Source organism: Natrix helvetica (assembly GCF_964273705.1).
Source record: "Natrix helvetica genome assembly, chromosome: 4".
Taxonomy (NCBI): Eukaryota; Metazoa; Chordata; class Lepidosauria; order Squamata; family Natricidae; genus Natrix; species Natrix helvetica.
The window spans coordinates 19297096-19312003 of record NC_138550.1 but is presented as its reverse complement, the minus strand read 5'-3'; the positions used below and the strand labels follow the sequence as shown (position 1 = coordinate 19312003).

At 40.4% G+C, this 14908-nt stretch overlaps 1 protein-coding gene across 1 annotated transcript in view; it reads right to left on the bottom strand.

The window, feature by feature from the left end:
- DDX10 (DEAD-box helicase 10) overlaps positions 1-14908 on the bottom strand; it is a 175379-nt gene that overhangs the window by 135546 nt on the left and 24925 nt on the right. The window contains exons 10-11 of the mRNA XM_081952456.1: positions 7756-7857; positions 1360-1447 (exon numbers count right to left, since the gene is read on the bottom strand). Of these exons, the coding sequence (XP_081808582.1) occupies positions 1360-1447; positions 7756-7857 (190 nt within the window). The remainder of the gene's footprint in view (positions 1-1359; positions 1448-7755; positions 7858-14908) is intronic.

Sequence of the window (14908 nt, the reverse complement as noted above, 5' to 3'; positions counted from 1 at the left end):
CAAAAACGGGCCCGTTTTTTCACAAAAACAGGGCGTGCAGAGGGTTCGGGAGGCCTACAGAGTGTTTCTGGGGGCTGGGGAAGGCAAAAACAGGATGCATGGGGAGTTTGGGAGAGTACTCCTGGGGGCGGAGAGGGCAAAATCTATTTTTTCTTGTTTTCCTCTTCGAAATCTTGTTGTGTCTTATACTCCAGTGCGTCTTATAGTCCAAAAAATACGGTACATGAGGGCCTCCTAAGAAAACATCTTGCCCAGAGGGAAAGGAGGAAAAAAACCTAAATAACTTGTTGAGCTGCTACTCCTGAACATCCATGCTCCTTCTTCCCCAATTATCACCAAAAGGACTTTGGGAGAATCAACTTGCCCTGAGAAGACAAGAAGCAAATTCTGTTCTTCAAACCATGAAGAACAGAAAACAGCAGGAAACCAGAGGAAAGAGAATAAAGAGAAATCCCAAACAAAGATTGCATACAATAAGAAACTGAAAGATGTATATATTTTTATCCAGTTGAACTAACTACCATCATCTTGTTTCCTACTAGCTTCCCTCTTCAGATCCTTTCCTTACATAGTATCTTTCAGAGTACTGAGGATAATAACTGCTTAAGAATAGCGGGAGTTGGTTTTTTAAAGGATTTATGTTTATGCTGTGATTGTCAGAGTTCCAAATAATAGACCCAAACAAGGTTTGACAATGATTTGCAATGTTGTAAGCCAGGCGTGTCAAATTCAATTTCATAGAGGGATGCACCAAGATTGTGTTTGACCTCAGGGCGCTGGGGTGGGCATGGCCAGGGTAGGTTGGCCATTTTGATGTCTCTTGTGTTGGGGGCAACTGTTGCCTGAGTACTCTGCCAGCGAAAACTGGTTCCCAAGCTCCGTTTTCAGCTGGGACAGCTCCTGCAACCCTCTGCTAGCGAAAACAAGTGTGTGGGAGGGCGCACGCAACCCTCCTACACTTCGTTTTTGCTGGCAGAGGCATCACGGGCCAGTCCTTCACTGTTTCCAGGGCAGCTCCGCGGGTCAGATCTAAGCTTCTCATGGGTCGGATCCGGCCCCTGGGCCTTGAGTTTGACATCCCTGTTATAAGCTGTCTGGAATCTCCAATGTGTGAGCTTGGGCCAGTATATAAATTGCCTTAATAAATAAATTTGATAAATGAATCGCTGATTAATTTCAATTAATTAATTTCTAACACATCTTTACTTTAGTCAAAGAACATAAGCATATATTTTCAGATCTCCTATAACACATAAAACCAAAAACCTTATTCAAGATTAATATTTCTTATATACCTAAAAAATGAGATTCTACAATCATGCCATTTACACATCAGTGGATTAGCCATTGTGCCCTTACCCGTTGTGCACGTTCTTTCAAATCTTGATCCTGAGCCAATAAGGACTGAAGTTTCTTCTGGACATCTAAAAGTTTCTCAGGATTGATTCTGGAAGAGCAGAGAGTCATAGAGAACACAAGTAAACTGTTAGGAACATAATCATGTCTTTTTGGCAGCAATATATACATCATATAACAATGCTGTACCTGTTTCTTTAAATCATGCTGTAAATGTGATTGGCTGCTTTTTCCTCAATCGGCCATAAGATGGAGCCAGAATCACTGTTAGCTTCTGATCTGCTCTGAGGGTTTTTGGAAGCTGGCTTTTAGAAGTGCCGTATAGTGATCAGCATGAGCTTTTGTAAGTTTTGCAACTGCTAGCAAACTTTGTGTACCGGACTGTTTGTATGATTATGGACTGTGTTATTTGGATTATCCCTTAACTGAAAGACGTTGATGACTGACTGTCTTATCCATGTATGACTTGGACTGTTTGATGGACTCTGATACATCTATTTCCACGAAAGTAAAAACCTATTTAAATTGCAGTATCTCTGTATGCTGGTTTGTGTGTTCTCCAACACAACTCTCACAACGCTTCTCTGAACACACTTGCTCTCCCAATGGGGAGCTTTCCTAACATAAACCACAGAAATATTCTCATATTTTCTCTTAAAGGCCTACAAAGGTCTGTCTCCTCTTCATAGAAAAACTGCTTCTTAATCTGAGGAATACTTCCTCATCTCTCCTCCCCATTATTTTAAAATGGAGGAAAAACTACTGTGAATATACAGCTGAAATCATATCAGGTATGCAGAGTGTTCTCTTAAAATTAATAATGGAAGCAACAAAGGCTGCATCTCCAGCCTTTTACCCAGAAAACAATTTGAACTGGATGAGAAAATCATTCTTCCAAGATAAAATTACAGAATTAGCATTATCCATCTCCTTCGACTTATAAAAAGATAGAAAACGGAGCTCCTCTGAAGGAAAGAACTGAATATTTAGCAGCAATTTTTCATACGGAGCTTTTTCATAAGACAACTTGTCTTCTAAGTGGTTAAAAATATTTTCACTAGAATGTTTCCAAACCTGAGAAATCTCAACAGAACGCCAAATTCACAAACACAACTGTGCACACACAAATGCAAAGTGGTTCTCCATCAAAGAATCAGGGGATCAGTCAGTCCAACAACACGATGCTCCACTATAGCCTTATAAATAATATTTGCTTCAACAGATGCTTTGGCTGGCAGGCTATTCCAGGTTAAACTGGCTTTTACCATGTCAGTGACCCAAAACAAACATTCACTTGCAAACAAAAAACTGGTTCTAGAAGACTTTATAGAGTCGGTGCCAAAAGATATCTTCTCACACTATATGGGTCAAAAGACTTAAAAATAAACATAATAAATCAGGGGTGTCCAAACTTGGGAACTTTAAGATTTGTGGACTTCAACTCCCAGAATTCCCCAGCCAGCCATGGTGGCTGGGGAATTCTGGGAGTTGAAGTCCACAAGTCTTAAAGTTCCCAAGTTTGGACACCCCTGTAATAAATCATTGGAATGCCAACTTTTTATCTGTGTATAGAGCACCAAAGAATAAGGAATGAAGATTTCTAAAAAGAGGAACCAGCCACCTTATTTTTTTTAATATTACAGGTAATCCTTGACTTACGACCACCATTGAGACCAAAATTTATGTTGCTAAGTGAGAAATTTGTTCAGTGAGTTTTGTCCCATTTTACAACTTTTCTTGCCATTTTGTTAAGTGAATCAATGCAGTGGTTAAATGAGTAAACACGGTTGTTAAGTGAGTCTGGCTTTGCCATTGACTTGCCTTTCAGAAGGTCACAAAAGGTGATCACATGACCCCGGGACACTGCCACCGTCATAAATATGAGTCAGTTGTCAAGCATTTGAATGTAAATCACATGACCATGGGGATGCTGCAGTGGTCATTAAGTGTGAGAAATGGCCATCAGCCACTTTTTCCAGTGCCATTGTAATTTCGAATGGTTGCTAAACCAACTGTTATAACATGAGGCCTACTTGCAATTATTTTGAGTAACCAGCCTCTTTCTAGTTTCTAAGAGGTCGGACAGAAATCCTTCAGGAACAATGTAAAAAGTCTTAACATAAGGATCTAACCATCTAGCATCAGCATTTGGGATTATTCATCTTTTAAAAAGGACAGTTTCAAGCAGATACACCAAAAGGTTTGATTTTTTTGGTTTATTATATTTTAAAAATCCAAGACACACAAGCAACTTAGACCACAAATAGAAGTATCTGATTCCTTACTTTTTAACCTCAGAAATGTATCTACCGTAGGTAGCTGGAGAATGTAAGCCTCTTGTCTCACCCCCAATTCCTCCCTCGGTCCCCACATTCTTGCATTGCAAATATTCTCCCCATATACTCCACTATGTAATTCCCTAAACCTTTTTCTATCTCACATCCATAATCAAAGGTCTAAAACCAAAATCCAATGCAACCAACAACTGATCACCAAGGCCAAGATGGACACATCAAGTTTTATAAAAGCCTTGCATCTAAGCCAGCTCTCCAACCTTAACAATTCACCTCAGAAAGAAGCCATGCAATTCCCTTGTCTTTCTCTTCTGCCACTTTTAGAATGTGAATACGAATGGAATGGAATGGAATAGAATTTGGTGCATATGCTCACATTTGGGAGAAAACTATCCTTGTGTCTAGTTGTTCCTAACGGGGAGCTTACTTACTTAATAAGTGCGCTGTAGGGTTATATAGGGTTAAATAATAATAATAATAAATGATTTGTTTTACAAATCAAGACCAATAAATAAAATGTAACAATAGGTTCTCCCTCAGGATACATTATATAAGGACAACATTTCAGGCCACTCTTCTTTATTCTCATACATTAAGGTGTACCCCCTTTCCCTGAAAATAAGCCCTCCCCGGATAATAAGCCTAATCGGGCTTTTGAGCGCATACACTAAAATAAGCCATCCCCTGAAAATAAGCCCTCCTCGAAAATATTGCAAAACAGCAGCACCCATGAGTTGCCCATACTCGCCGCCTCCTGCACTTCAAAAATAATAAGATAAGACCTCCCTGAAAATAAGGCCAAGCGCTTATTTCAGGGGTCAAAAGAAAATAAAACCCTGTCATCTGTTTGGGGAAACATGGTAGATCTGGGGAGAAACTGGGGCCACGATGAATCCAACATGACTAAAAGTTACTAAATTAAATATAGGAAATGACAATCGAATCCCAAGAACTAGCTAATCAAAGCTAAAGTCAGAAGCTATGGTGCACAAAAGTATTGAAAAATGAGTCAACCAAAGTGATGTACTAATTAAAGAAGCCAAAACCATTTTTAGGTCTTATGGCTGAGTAGCGGTTGTCAAGACATGGGAAATAATAATGCCATTTTACTCAACATTAGCGTGACCTGATTAAAATTTGGTAGAAATTTGGGGCACACGATGTCTCAGAAAATATTGGCAAGTGGAAAAGGTTTAAAGCAGTGACTGCAATGTAGGGACAGCAAAGGGCAAAGCTGTTTTTAAAAATTTGATCTGTTTAGCCTAGACAAGGAAACATTATTGACTGATAGATGCAGCAGCAGAGAAGATTTCAATATCTGTTTTAGTATTTGGAAAACCACTGAAAAGAAAGCAGTGACAGAAATTACTCATGTTACAGACAGGATAAGGAGCCTTCCTTTAAAATCACACAGAAAGAGATTAGTATCTAGGTATTGGACAACAGAATGAACTGATCACAGGTAGTTCTCATCTTATTGAGCCAGAATTTCTGTTGCTAAATGAGACAGTTATTAAGTGAATTTTGCACCATATTACAATCTTTCTTGCCGCAGTTGTTAAGTGAATCACTGCAGTTGTTGAACTAGTAACACGATTGCTAAGTGAATCTGGCTTCCCCATTGACTTGACTTGTGAGAAGGTGGCGGCAAAAGATGATCACGTGACTCCGGGACTCTGCAACCGTCATAAATACATGCCAGTTGCAAAGTGTCTAAATTTTGATCGCGTGACAATAGTGCAATGGTTTTAAGTGGACATTTTTAAGAAGAGACTGGACAACCATTTGTCTGAAATGCTATAGGGCCATGATGGCGAATCTATTGCACACGTGCCACAAGTGGCACGCGGAGCCCTCTCTGAGGGCATCAGAGCCGTCACCCTGCTCAGCTCCACCGTGCATGCGCGCACGCCTCCCATTGGCGAGCTGTTTTTGGGGTCTCTGCCGCTCATGTGGGAGACGCACGCACACGCGTGGGAGCATGGGGCATGCACACATGCACAGGGAGTGGGGGACCGCAAGAAGGTGCAGCGCTTCCCCCGTGGCCCATTTTTGGTCCCAGGCAGCTTCAGGAAGGCCTGCTACGTCCAAAATGGGGTGCAGATGGGTTGCGCACATGCGTGGGGAGCGTGGGAAGCAGGGGCAGGTCGCATGCATGCGCAGGGGTAAGGGGACCATGGGGGCATGCAGGCATGTGCAGGGGGCATTGCATTATAGGTGTGGGCACGCGCATGCTTCCATTCCATTCCCCCCAGTACCCCTTTTTACCATTTACAACCTTTGAAAAGAAAATGGCTTCAGCTTGACTTAGGGTACAATATTCTTTTGTATTCAAAAATCCCGGATTATTATTTCTGCTGCAAATAAGGAACATAGCAAGCTACAGCTCTGTTATTTAAATGGCTTTTGAAAATAATTAAATTCCTTTAAGAAGACAAAAAGGAGCCATTTACACCAATCTACAAGCTTCACTGCACTCGCACTTTATCATCCATGATTTAAAGCACTGTAAACAGCATTATCAGAAGCAAAGAGCTACTTCAGTGCAGCATATGAACTAATTTTTTCTGCATATTGAGCTACTGGATATTAGGTAGCAAATGGCAATCAGTTTTGTATGCACGAAGGTAGAAAACTGATATCATTGGAAGCAAAGCAGGAGCCTATTGGTGGTATCAACTGAGCTTTGCTTGGAGGAAAAAGGCTAACATCACATTAATGCTACAAATTTAACACTGCCCTATTTCAGATCAGCATTTTAATTTAGCAGTATAGGAACTGTGTACTACAGCCACTTTTGCCAAATGTTCAATGTTTCAAAGACTGAAGTATATTTGTTTTGAACAGTATTGTATTTTAATAATAGATTTTAAAAGCATATGTGGGTGTTTGGCAGGAGTTAATAGTGGCAGTAGCCATTTTTTTTCCTCTCCAATTTTATTTCTTTGGCTAATGGTACAAATTTTTAAAAAGAAAAACACTGTTGTTACTATTACACAGGCCACATACACCTTCCATACAGCATCCAAATCAACCCACATTTTGTGTCATTTTGCTACTGACAAGAATTCACTGTCTCAGCTCTGTCTTTGCTAAACAGATTAAGTGTTGGCAAATCACATAATTTAGCGGGGGTGGGGGGGGGGGGAGAGGTAAAATTGCTAGCAGGAGGTGCAAAAACAGAAAGGTCAGATTGTATTTACAGACTTCCATTTCTCCAAACATTTGAAATAATGGAAGAACATTTTGCCTATTTGCTTTCCTAGGAAATAAGATGATTTGAAATATAGGTAGTTGTTGTGGCCCAGCAGGAGCCGCTGCCGCTGCCACCAGACTCCGAGAATGAGGGTCCCTATGAGTCGGCTCAGGAGGATGTGGAGGACCCTGGACAGGGTTCCGACTGAGCAGGGCGCAGAGAGTCTGGTCGGACACCAGGAGGCGCCTGAGGCATGGAGCAGTGGAGAGAGCCAGAGGAGGGGGGCTCCTGATGCCATGCCTTGGAGCAGTGGGGAGGAGTCACGAGACAGTGAGTCAGAGATTAACAGGGAGTTCTTGGACGCCTGTTATCACCACGCCCATAGACGCAAGGAGCGAGGGCGCAATTATCGGCGGTAAGGGCTCTCAGCTGTTGATCAGGAGACTCCTCTTCAGGCTATAAAAGGGTTGACTGTGCATACGCCTTTTGCAGCAGTCAACAAAGAACTCCTGCAAGAAGTTTTGGTCTTGAAACGTAGCAGGCTGGATAACTGCTTTCGTGTCCTGCATTTGTGAGCTTTGTCGTGGTGGTTTACTGCCACGGAACTTTCTGTCTGTCTGTAAAATAAACCCTGTTCATTTGTATTGTTCCGGAGCGTGTTCTGTGTGGGCGAAGGAGGAAGGGGGGGCCAGAACAGGAGTGTTTACTTTTTTTTGTGTAAAAAAATAAATAAATGACGGGATGCGTTGCCAATGGATATTCTCATTACGTTCAGCATCATTTTTAGGTTTAAATGAAAAGTTTTAAAAATCTATTTGATGAAGAAAAGAAAAACAGCCTCATAGAAAAGAAATTGCTTTGGGTTTCAAATGCATAACTAAGTTATGTACAAATTGGAAAAGAGCTTACTTGATATTGCTGACAGGAACTTTCTTCTGCGACAGCTGCTGAATCATGCCATTTTCCTCCGAAGGAAGCAAAACCAGGAGAGCTTCACCGCCTTCTTTGTACCTAGGTAAAGGAGAGCATTTTTTTCCTTCAGATCCGAGCTTTTCAGAAAGTAATTACAAGAAGTCCTCAACCTGTGACAGCAACTGAGTCCAAAAGTTCCCCTGCTAAGTGAGACAGTCACTATGTGAGTTTTACCTCAGTTAGGAACTTTCTTGCCACAGTTGTTAAGTGAATCACTGCAGTTGCTAAGTTAATAACATGGTTGTCAGTGAATCTGGCTTCCTGGTTGATTTTGCTTGTCTGAAGGTCACAAGCAAAGAACAGTAAATTTGGAATTTAAGGAATGAAGATCCTCTGCTTCATGTTCAAAATCTCCCAAAAGCTGTGCTTATTATTTTGTAATATATAAAACATATTACATAAATATCATTGGATAATTGTTCAATCCCATAAATGGCAACCATGTGTTTCCAATAACTTCACAAACATTATTACATGAAAACTTAAACTAGGCTGCTTTTATCTATCTAATCCAATGTAGAGGTTATTCTGTAGAGGTCCCCATCCTAAGAATTAAGGAAGTTAATTCTTATTAACTATGTATCTAACCCTATCCAATATTTCTCAAGCTTCGCAACTTTAAGCTGTGTGAACCTCAACTTCCAGCATGCGGGCTGGGGAATTCTAGGAGTTGAACACAAATCTTAAAGCTGCCAAGATTGACACACAGCTTTAGTATTTGTTAGTCTCTCAGGCCACCATTATATTCATTATAGAAAGTTTATCCATTAATGTTCTAAAAGGCTTAATCAGTCTGAGTACTACTCTTGAATACATCTAACCAATGGTCATGGAATCTTGCTGACTGTCAGATTTCTTTCCTTGTAGTGATGTCTGGCAAAAGTCCAAGGAACAAAAATAAATCTAAGTGCTTTGATTAATAGCCTTATTTAAATAAAGTCTACTCTAGGAGAATTCCAAATGGTTTTTTTTACAGACTTTACTTCAAATGAGACACCATTATATAGGTAGTTGATTACTGCAAAGTTCATTGGTTACCTCCCACATTTTCATTATAAAAAATAAACAGATTTTTTTCTTGCAGTGAAAGGATGGTCTGCATCTATTCTATTCTATTCTATTCTATTGGCTATTCTCCAAGGCACCTGAGTGTAGAACAAGAAGCAATGGGTGGAAACTGATCAAGGAGAGAAGCAACTTAGAACTGAGGAGAAATTTCCTGACAGTTAGAACAATTAATCAGTGGAACAGCTTGCCTCCAGAAGTTGTGAATGCCCCAACACTGGAAGTCTTTAAGAAGATGTTGGATAGCCATTTGTCTGAAACGGTATAGGGTTTCCTGCCTAAGCAGGGGGTTGGACTAGAAGATCTCCAAGGTCCCTTCCAACTCTGTTATTCTGTTCTGTTATCTACTCATTGTTTTGGTAGCCAGTAGTCCTTTTTATCACTGTAAGAAAGAATTTTACCCTCCTGATCACTCTCTGATTCTTTTGAAATTCAGAACCTGCCATTTTTTAAAAATTCTCAGGCTCTTCGCTTTTATACCAACAAACATATTTGTTGCTGTTGTTGTTTAGGCAAACAAACAGCCGCTTCATGCTTACCAAATCAGGCATAATGGCTGAAGGCAGCATGCCAGTTTAATCAAATTGGAAGAAACCAGAGACTAAAACTGAAACAAATTATGACTTCATTCTCTAATTGCTTCTGGGTTCGAAACCAGGTTTAGCTATGCTAAGCTAAATTTTCTAGTTATATTTCAGCAAACAAAGCTTGCATCAGTTGCAAGCCAGCCTGGTTGAGTGGGCACTGAGACTTAGTTATATGTGTAAAGCATTTAAAGTATGTTGTCATTTGTTGGCCAAAAAAAAAAAAAATACATGAAAGTGACTTTCCAAAAATTAAAACTATCTGCTGTCCTCTAGTGGCCCTGTTTTTGTTTTATATCAAATCTGATCAAAACAATCCTCATGAAAGAAAATTGTTAAACAGACGGCTATAAATATTTCTGCATGCACACACTATAGTTCTACTGTGCTGGTGTTGTAATCTATGTTATCAAATGAACCTTCCATGAGATAAAGCTTATGATCTTAAAGCTTATGAGAGCCGAGGTGGCGCAGTGGTTAGAGTGCAGCACTGCAGGCTACTTCAGCTGACTGCTAGTTCGGCAGTTCAAATCTCACCAAGCTCAAGGTTGACTCAGCCTTCCATCCTTCCGAGGTGGGTAAAATGAGGACCCAGATTGTTGGGGGCAAGAGGCTGACTCTGTAAACTGCTTAGAGAGGGCTGTAAGAGCGCTATGAAGCGGTATATAAGTCTAAGTGCTATTGCTATCTCTCTGGGAATCCCAATCCTCTTACGTTCTTCTCAAAAAGTATCTGGACAAAATTTAACTGCATATTTTACTCCTATTTGATCAAACAAAATTATTCCACAACAACTGAAGCTAGGAAATAAGTTTTTTTCTCATGTCAATGTGTAATTTAGGTCACATGAAAGTTAAACTTGTCAAAAATTAATTTTCTATTTTGTTTGGACTGGTTTTTCTAATACAGTTCTTCTTAAGCAAAAATAGGCTGACTGTTACCCGGGGCTCCAGTGTATCTATTAATCTTGCGATGGAACCTGCAAGGTTGAATACTCCACTTGGTGTTAACTTTTTCCTGATTTCCCCTAATTAAAATAATTATGGGAAATGGGCAGAGTGGGGAATACTTCTAGAGCCCATGGGGTTTATTAGAATGGTGGAGCCTCAGTGTTTCAGATGAAAATGTATCAATCTATTGGAGTGATAAAGAGCAATCTAAGGGATGGACAGAGTACCCTCATTACTTGAATTCTAATAAATGGTTGTATCATTACCCATTTTGTGCCCAGAATCTCTATTTTAAGTGCCATTTGGGAAACAGACAGATCCCTTCATTGTGAGCGACGTATGGCCTGCTTGCAAATTTCCCAATATGCCCACTGGTTCAAAAATATTGGATTTCTTTGAGCCAAAACTTTGCTCATGAGCCAAAACATGCTAAACGTTGTTAGAAATCCAATGGGTTCTTTTACTACCGTGTTTCAAGACCAGGTCTTATTTTCTTTTGACACCCCACCCCCCAAAAATACGCACTTGGCCTTATTTTTGGGGAGGTCTTATTATTTTTGAGGTGCAGGAGGTGGAGAGTGTGGTCACCTCATGGCTGCTGCTGTGTTGCAATATTTTCGGGGAGGGCATATTTTAGTGCATGCGCTCAAAAGCCCGATTGGGCTAATTATCCAGGGAAGTTTTATTTTTGGGGAAACAGAGTATTAGCTCAGTATTTAATTAATTAATTAAATTAATTAGCTCAGTATTTAATTAATTAAATTAATTAGCTCAGTATTTAATTAATTAAATTAATTAGCTCAGTATTTATTTAATTAAATTTAGTTGTATGTGGAGGAAGACAAATAGGTAACCACCGCCGACCTCTCTAGTCCCTCAGAATGTTAATTAAATATATACTTAGAACTGAGGAGAAATTTCCTGACAGTGAGAACAATTAATCAGTGGAACAGCTTGCCTCCAGAAGTTGTGAATGCCCCAACACTGGAAGTCTTTAAGAAGATGTTGGATAGCTATTTGTCTGAAACGGTATAGGGTTTCCTGCCTAGGCAGGGGGTTGGACTAGAAGACCTCCAAGGTCCCTTCCAACTCTACTATTGTATTGTATTGTATATACAGTATATCAGAGAGAACAAGAAATCTGGCAGCCATTATGGAAAATATTCACCCCCCGGGGGGGGGAGAGGGTGTACCAGTTTAATGTAGGATCTGGAACTGTACCATATCTAAACTCTACAGTTTAGAGAAGACTGGAGGAGAAGCATGTGTATATTTCCCTAGACTTGGAACATTTCTGAAAGTGTTAAATAATGTACTTATTTCTTGCCTCGTTCACTGTTTCCATCTGAAATACTCAAATAATCTGATCAGTTGCCCAATAAAGCTTCTGCAGCTGCCAGAGATTCTGACACTTGGTAGAGGGTGAAGAGATGGAGGATTTGATGACTGAAGAAAGAGGTGCTAAGAAAAAAAAACTTATCTCTTGCCTCTCAGCTCCTACACTGGAAAATGCTGTAGAAGACATTCCTAAAATTGGCTAAAGGTAAAGGTCCCCCTCATGCATATGTGCTAGCCGTTCCCGACTCTAGGGGGCGGTGCTCATCTCCGTTTCAAAGCCGAAGAGCCAGCGCTGTCCGAAGACGTCTCTCTGGTCATGTGACCGACATGACCAACCGCCAAAGGCGCACAGAATGCTGTTACCTTCCCACCAAAGGTGGTCCCTATTTTTCTACTTCCATTTTTACATGCTTTCGAACTGCTAGAAGCTGGGTCAAGTAATGGAAGCTCACTCCGTTACGTGGCGCTAGGGATTTGAACCACCAAACTACTGACCTTTCTGATGAACAAGCTCAGTGTCTTGGCCACTGAGCCACCTCGTCCCTGAAAGTGGCTAGCTCTAGCCAATAAGCAACATTCAGACATGGGGGGCTGAAGGGAGCAGGCCGGAACTGCTCCTCATTCTGTCATTATGTTCCCAGAGAAAGCAGCTCTTAATTGCCACCGAAACCAAGTAACAGAGAGAAATGTCCTCCTTTCCTTTCACTCTGAATTAGACCAAATGGGGTATTGTCAGAGGATAGGAGGAAGGACATAAACTTTCCAGATGAACATACTGTTTTTCTCTAAAATTATAGTGTTTATTTTTGTAGTGCTTTTAGGTAGATAATTTGTACGTTCCCAATAGACAGCGTGGCCTTAGCTTAACAAAATGATACATACAATTCTATACCCTGACAATTCCAAATGGAGCTTTTTAGAGTCTATCTTGTTTCCATCCCTGGCTCATGCAATGCTATTTCCACTTCCTGGATTGCTTCTAGCCTAGGAGGGAGAATGGAAATGGGGAAAAACAACTCTTTCCTGAGCTTCTTGAATTCTGACTTCTTTGTAAAGTTATCTTACAATACAATACAATACAATACAATACAATACAATACAATACAATACAATACAATACAATACAATACAATAGCAGAGTTGGAAGGGACCTTGGAGGTCTTCTAGTCCAACCCCCTGCCCAGGCAGGAAACTCTGTATCATTTCAGACAAATGGCTATCCAACATCTTCTTAAAGACTTCCAGTGTTGGGGCTTTCACAACTTCTGGAGGCAAGCTGTTCCACTGATTAATTGTTCTAACTGTCAGGAAGTTTCTCCTCAGTTCTAAGTTGCTTCTCTCCTTGATTAGTTTCCACCCATTGCTTCTTGTTCTACCCTCAGGTGCCTTGGAGAATAGTTTGACGCCCTCTTCTTTGTGGCAACTCCTGGGATATTGGAACACTGCTAGCATGTCTCCCCTAGTCCTTCTTTTCATTAAAGTAGACATACCCAGTTCCTGCAAGCGTTCTTCACTAACATTACTCCGTTCTTCACTAACATTACTCTATACCCTTTATGTGCATGACTGCATTCCCACTCACACTAGTAATACTATTACTAAATTTGCAGATGATACAACAGTGTTGAGACTCATCTCCGGGGGGGGATGAGCCTGCCTATCGAGATGAGGTGGACCGGTTACTTTCGTGGTGTGGAGAAAATAACTTGGTCCTTAACATCAATAAGACCAAAGAGCTTATAGTGGACTATAGAAGGAATAGATCAGGCACCCAGCCCTTGCTTATCAATGGAAACCGAGCGGAGCAAGTGGCCAGTTTTAAGTTTCTGGGTGTTATCATAAAAGAGGACCTGACCTGGGACACTCACATTGCAGCCCTGGTCAAAAGGGCCCAGCAGAGATTATACTACCTGAGACTTCTCAGGAAACAACAACTGAATGAAAAACTGCTGGTGACCTTCTACCGCTGCACCATAGAGAGTATTTTATCTTACTGCACCTGTGTATGGTTTGCCAATTGCACAGTGGCAGATAGGCCAGTGCTCCAGAGGGTTAACGCCATTGCCCAGAGCAGCATTGGTTGCCTTCCCCCTTCTTTGGAAGAGCTTCATAGCTCCCGCTGCCTTAAGAAAGTTCAAAACATTCTTAAAAATATATCTCATCCTAAGCACCCTTTTTTCAACTATTGCCATCTGGCAGACAGTGCAGAATAATAAAAAACCAAGGACAAATAGGCTGAAAAACAGCTTCTATCCTAGGGCAGTAACTATATTGAATTCTAAGGTATAGTGCAATAGTAATGCAATATCGGGTTTTCAATTTCGATTATATAGCACGTGAAGGATGTGACTTTGTGTTTTTATTTTTATAGTTATAATGTATACTGAAGATGGCATTTAATGTCATTGAACGATGTGCAGTGACAATAAAGTAAAGTAAACTAAACATTCTCTGAGAGCTTCAATCCTTTCCCCCAGCCATTTTACTAAGCAAATTTCTGCCTTGATCCTTCTGAGTCTTCAACTGGAGATTTCTCCTCCACCTGTACCTTAATGTGTCATACAAAAACAGCTTCAGGAATGTCCAGATGTTTAAATCAGGAGCTAAGTTACTCAGTCTTTAGTGTAACTGTCCAATTTTGGTCTGTAGAAGACAAAATTTAACCTTGACAACATCAAGGCAACTCATCTTGCCACTGATGAGAAGGGGAATAAAATGGAGAGTATTTTTCAATCGTATTTTTCAGAATATAAGACGCACCCAGATTTTCACCCTCTTTTTTGGGGGAGGGGGAGAGGGTGCGTCTTATACTCCGAAAAATATGATATATGAAAACCCAACAAAATTCGATTTCCTTATCTCAGGACTTTCGTAACCTGCCTTAATCATGACAGAAAAATAGGTATGTCCATATGACTAGGACACAGTTTGAGTACAGTGTCTAAAGAGCAGGTAGGAATATATTTGCATAAATTGTAAAATATTTATTTGATGCAAATATTGTTCCTATACAAGGCTCTGAATTTCCCGTTGAGATCTTTAAGCAAGTTTATACTTGCTTAACTTCAGGAAGGATGGAATAATGTTTGGACACTGGGCTGTGTATTTTCTTGGTTATCTGTTCTGCTTATGAATTTTGTTCATCATTTGACA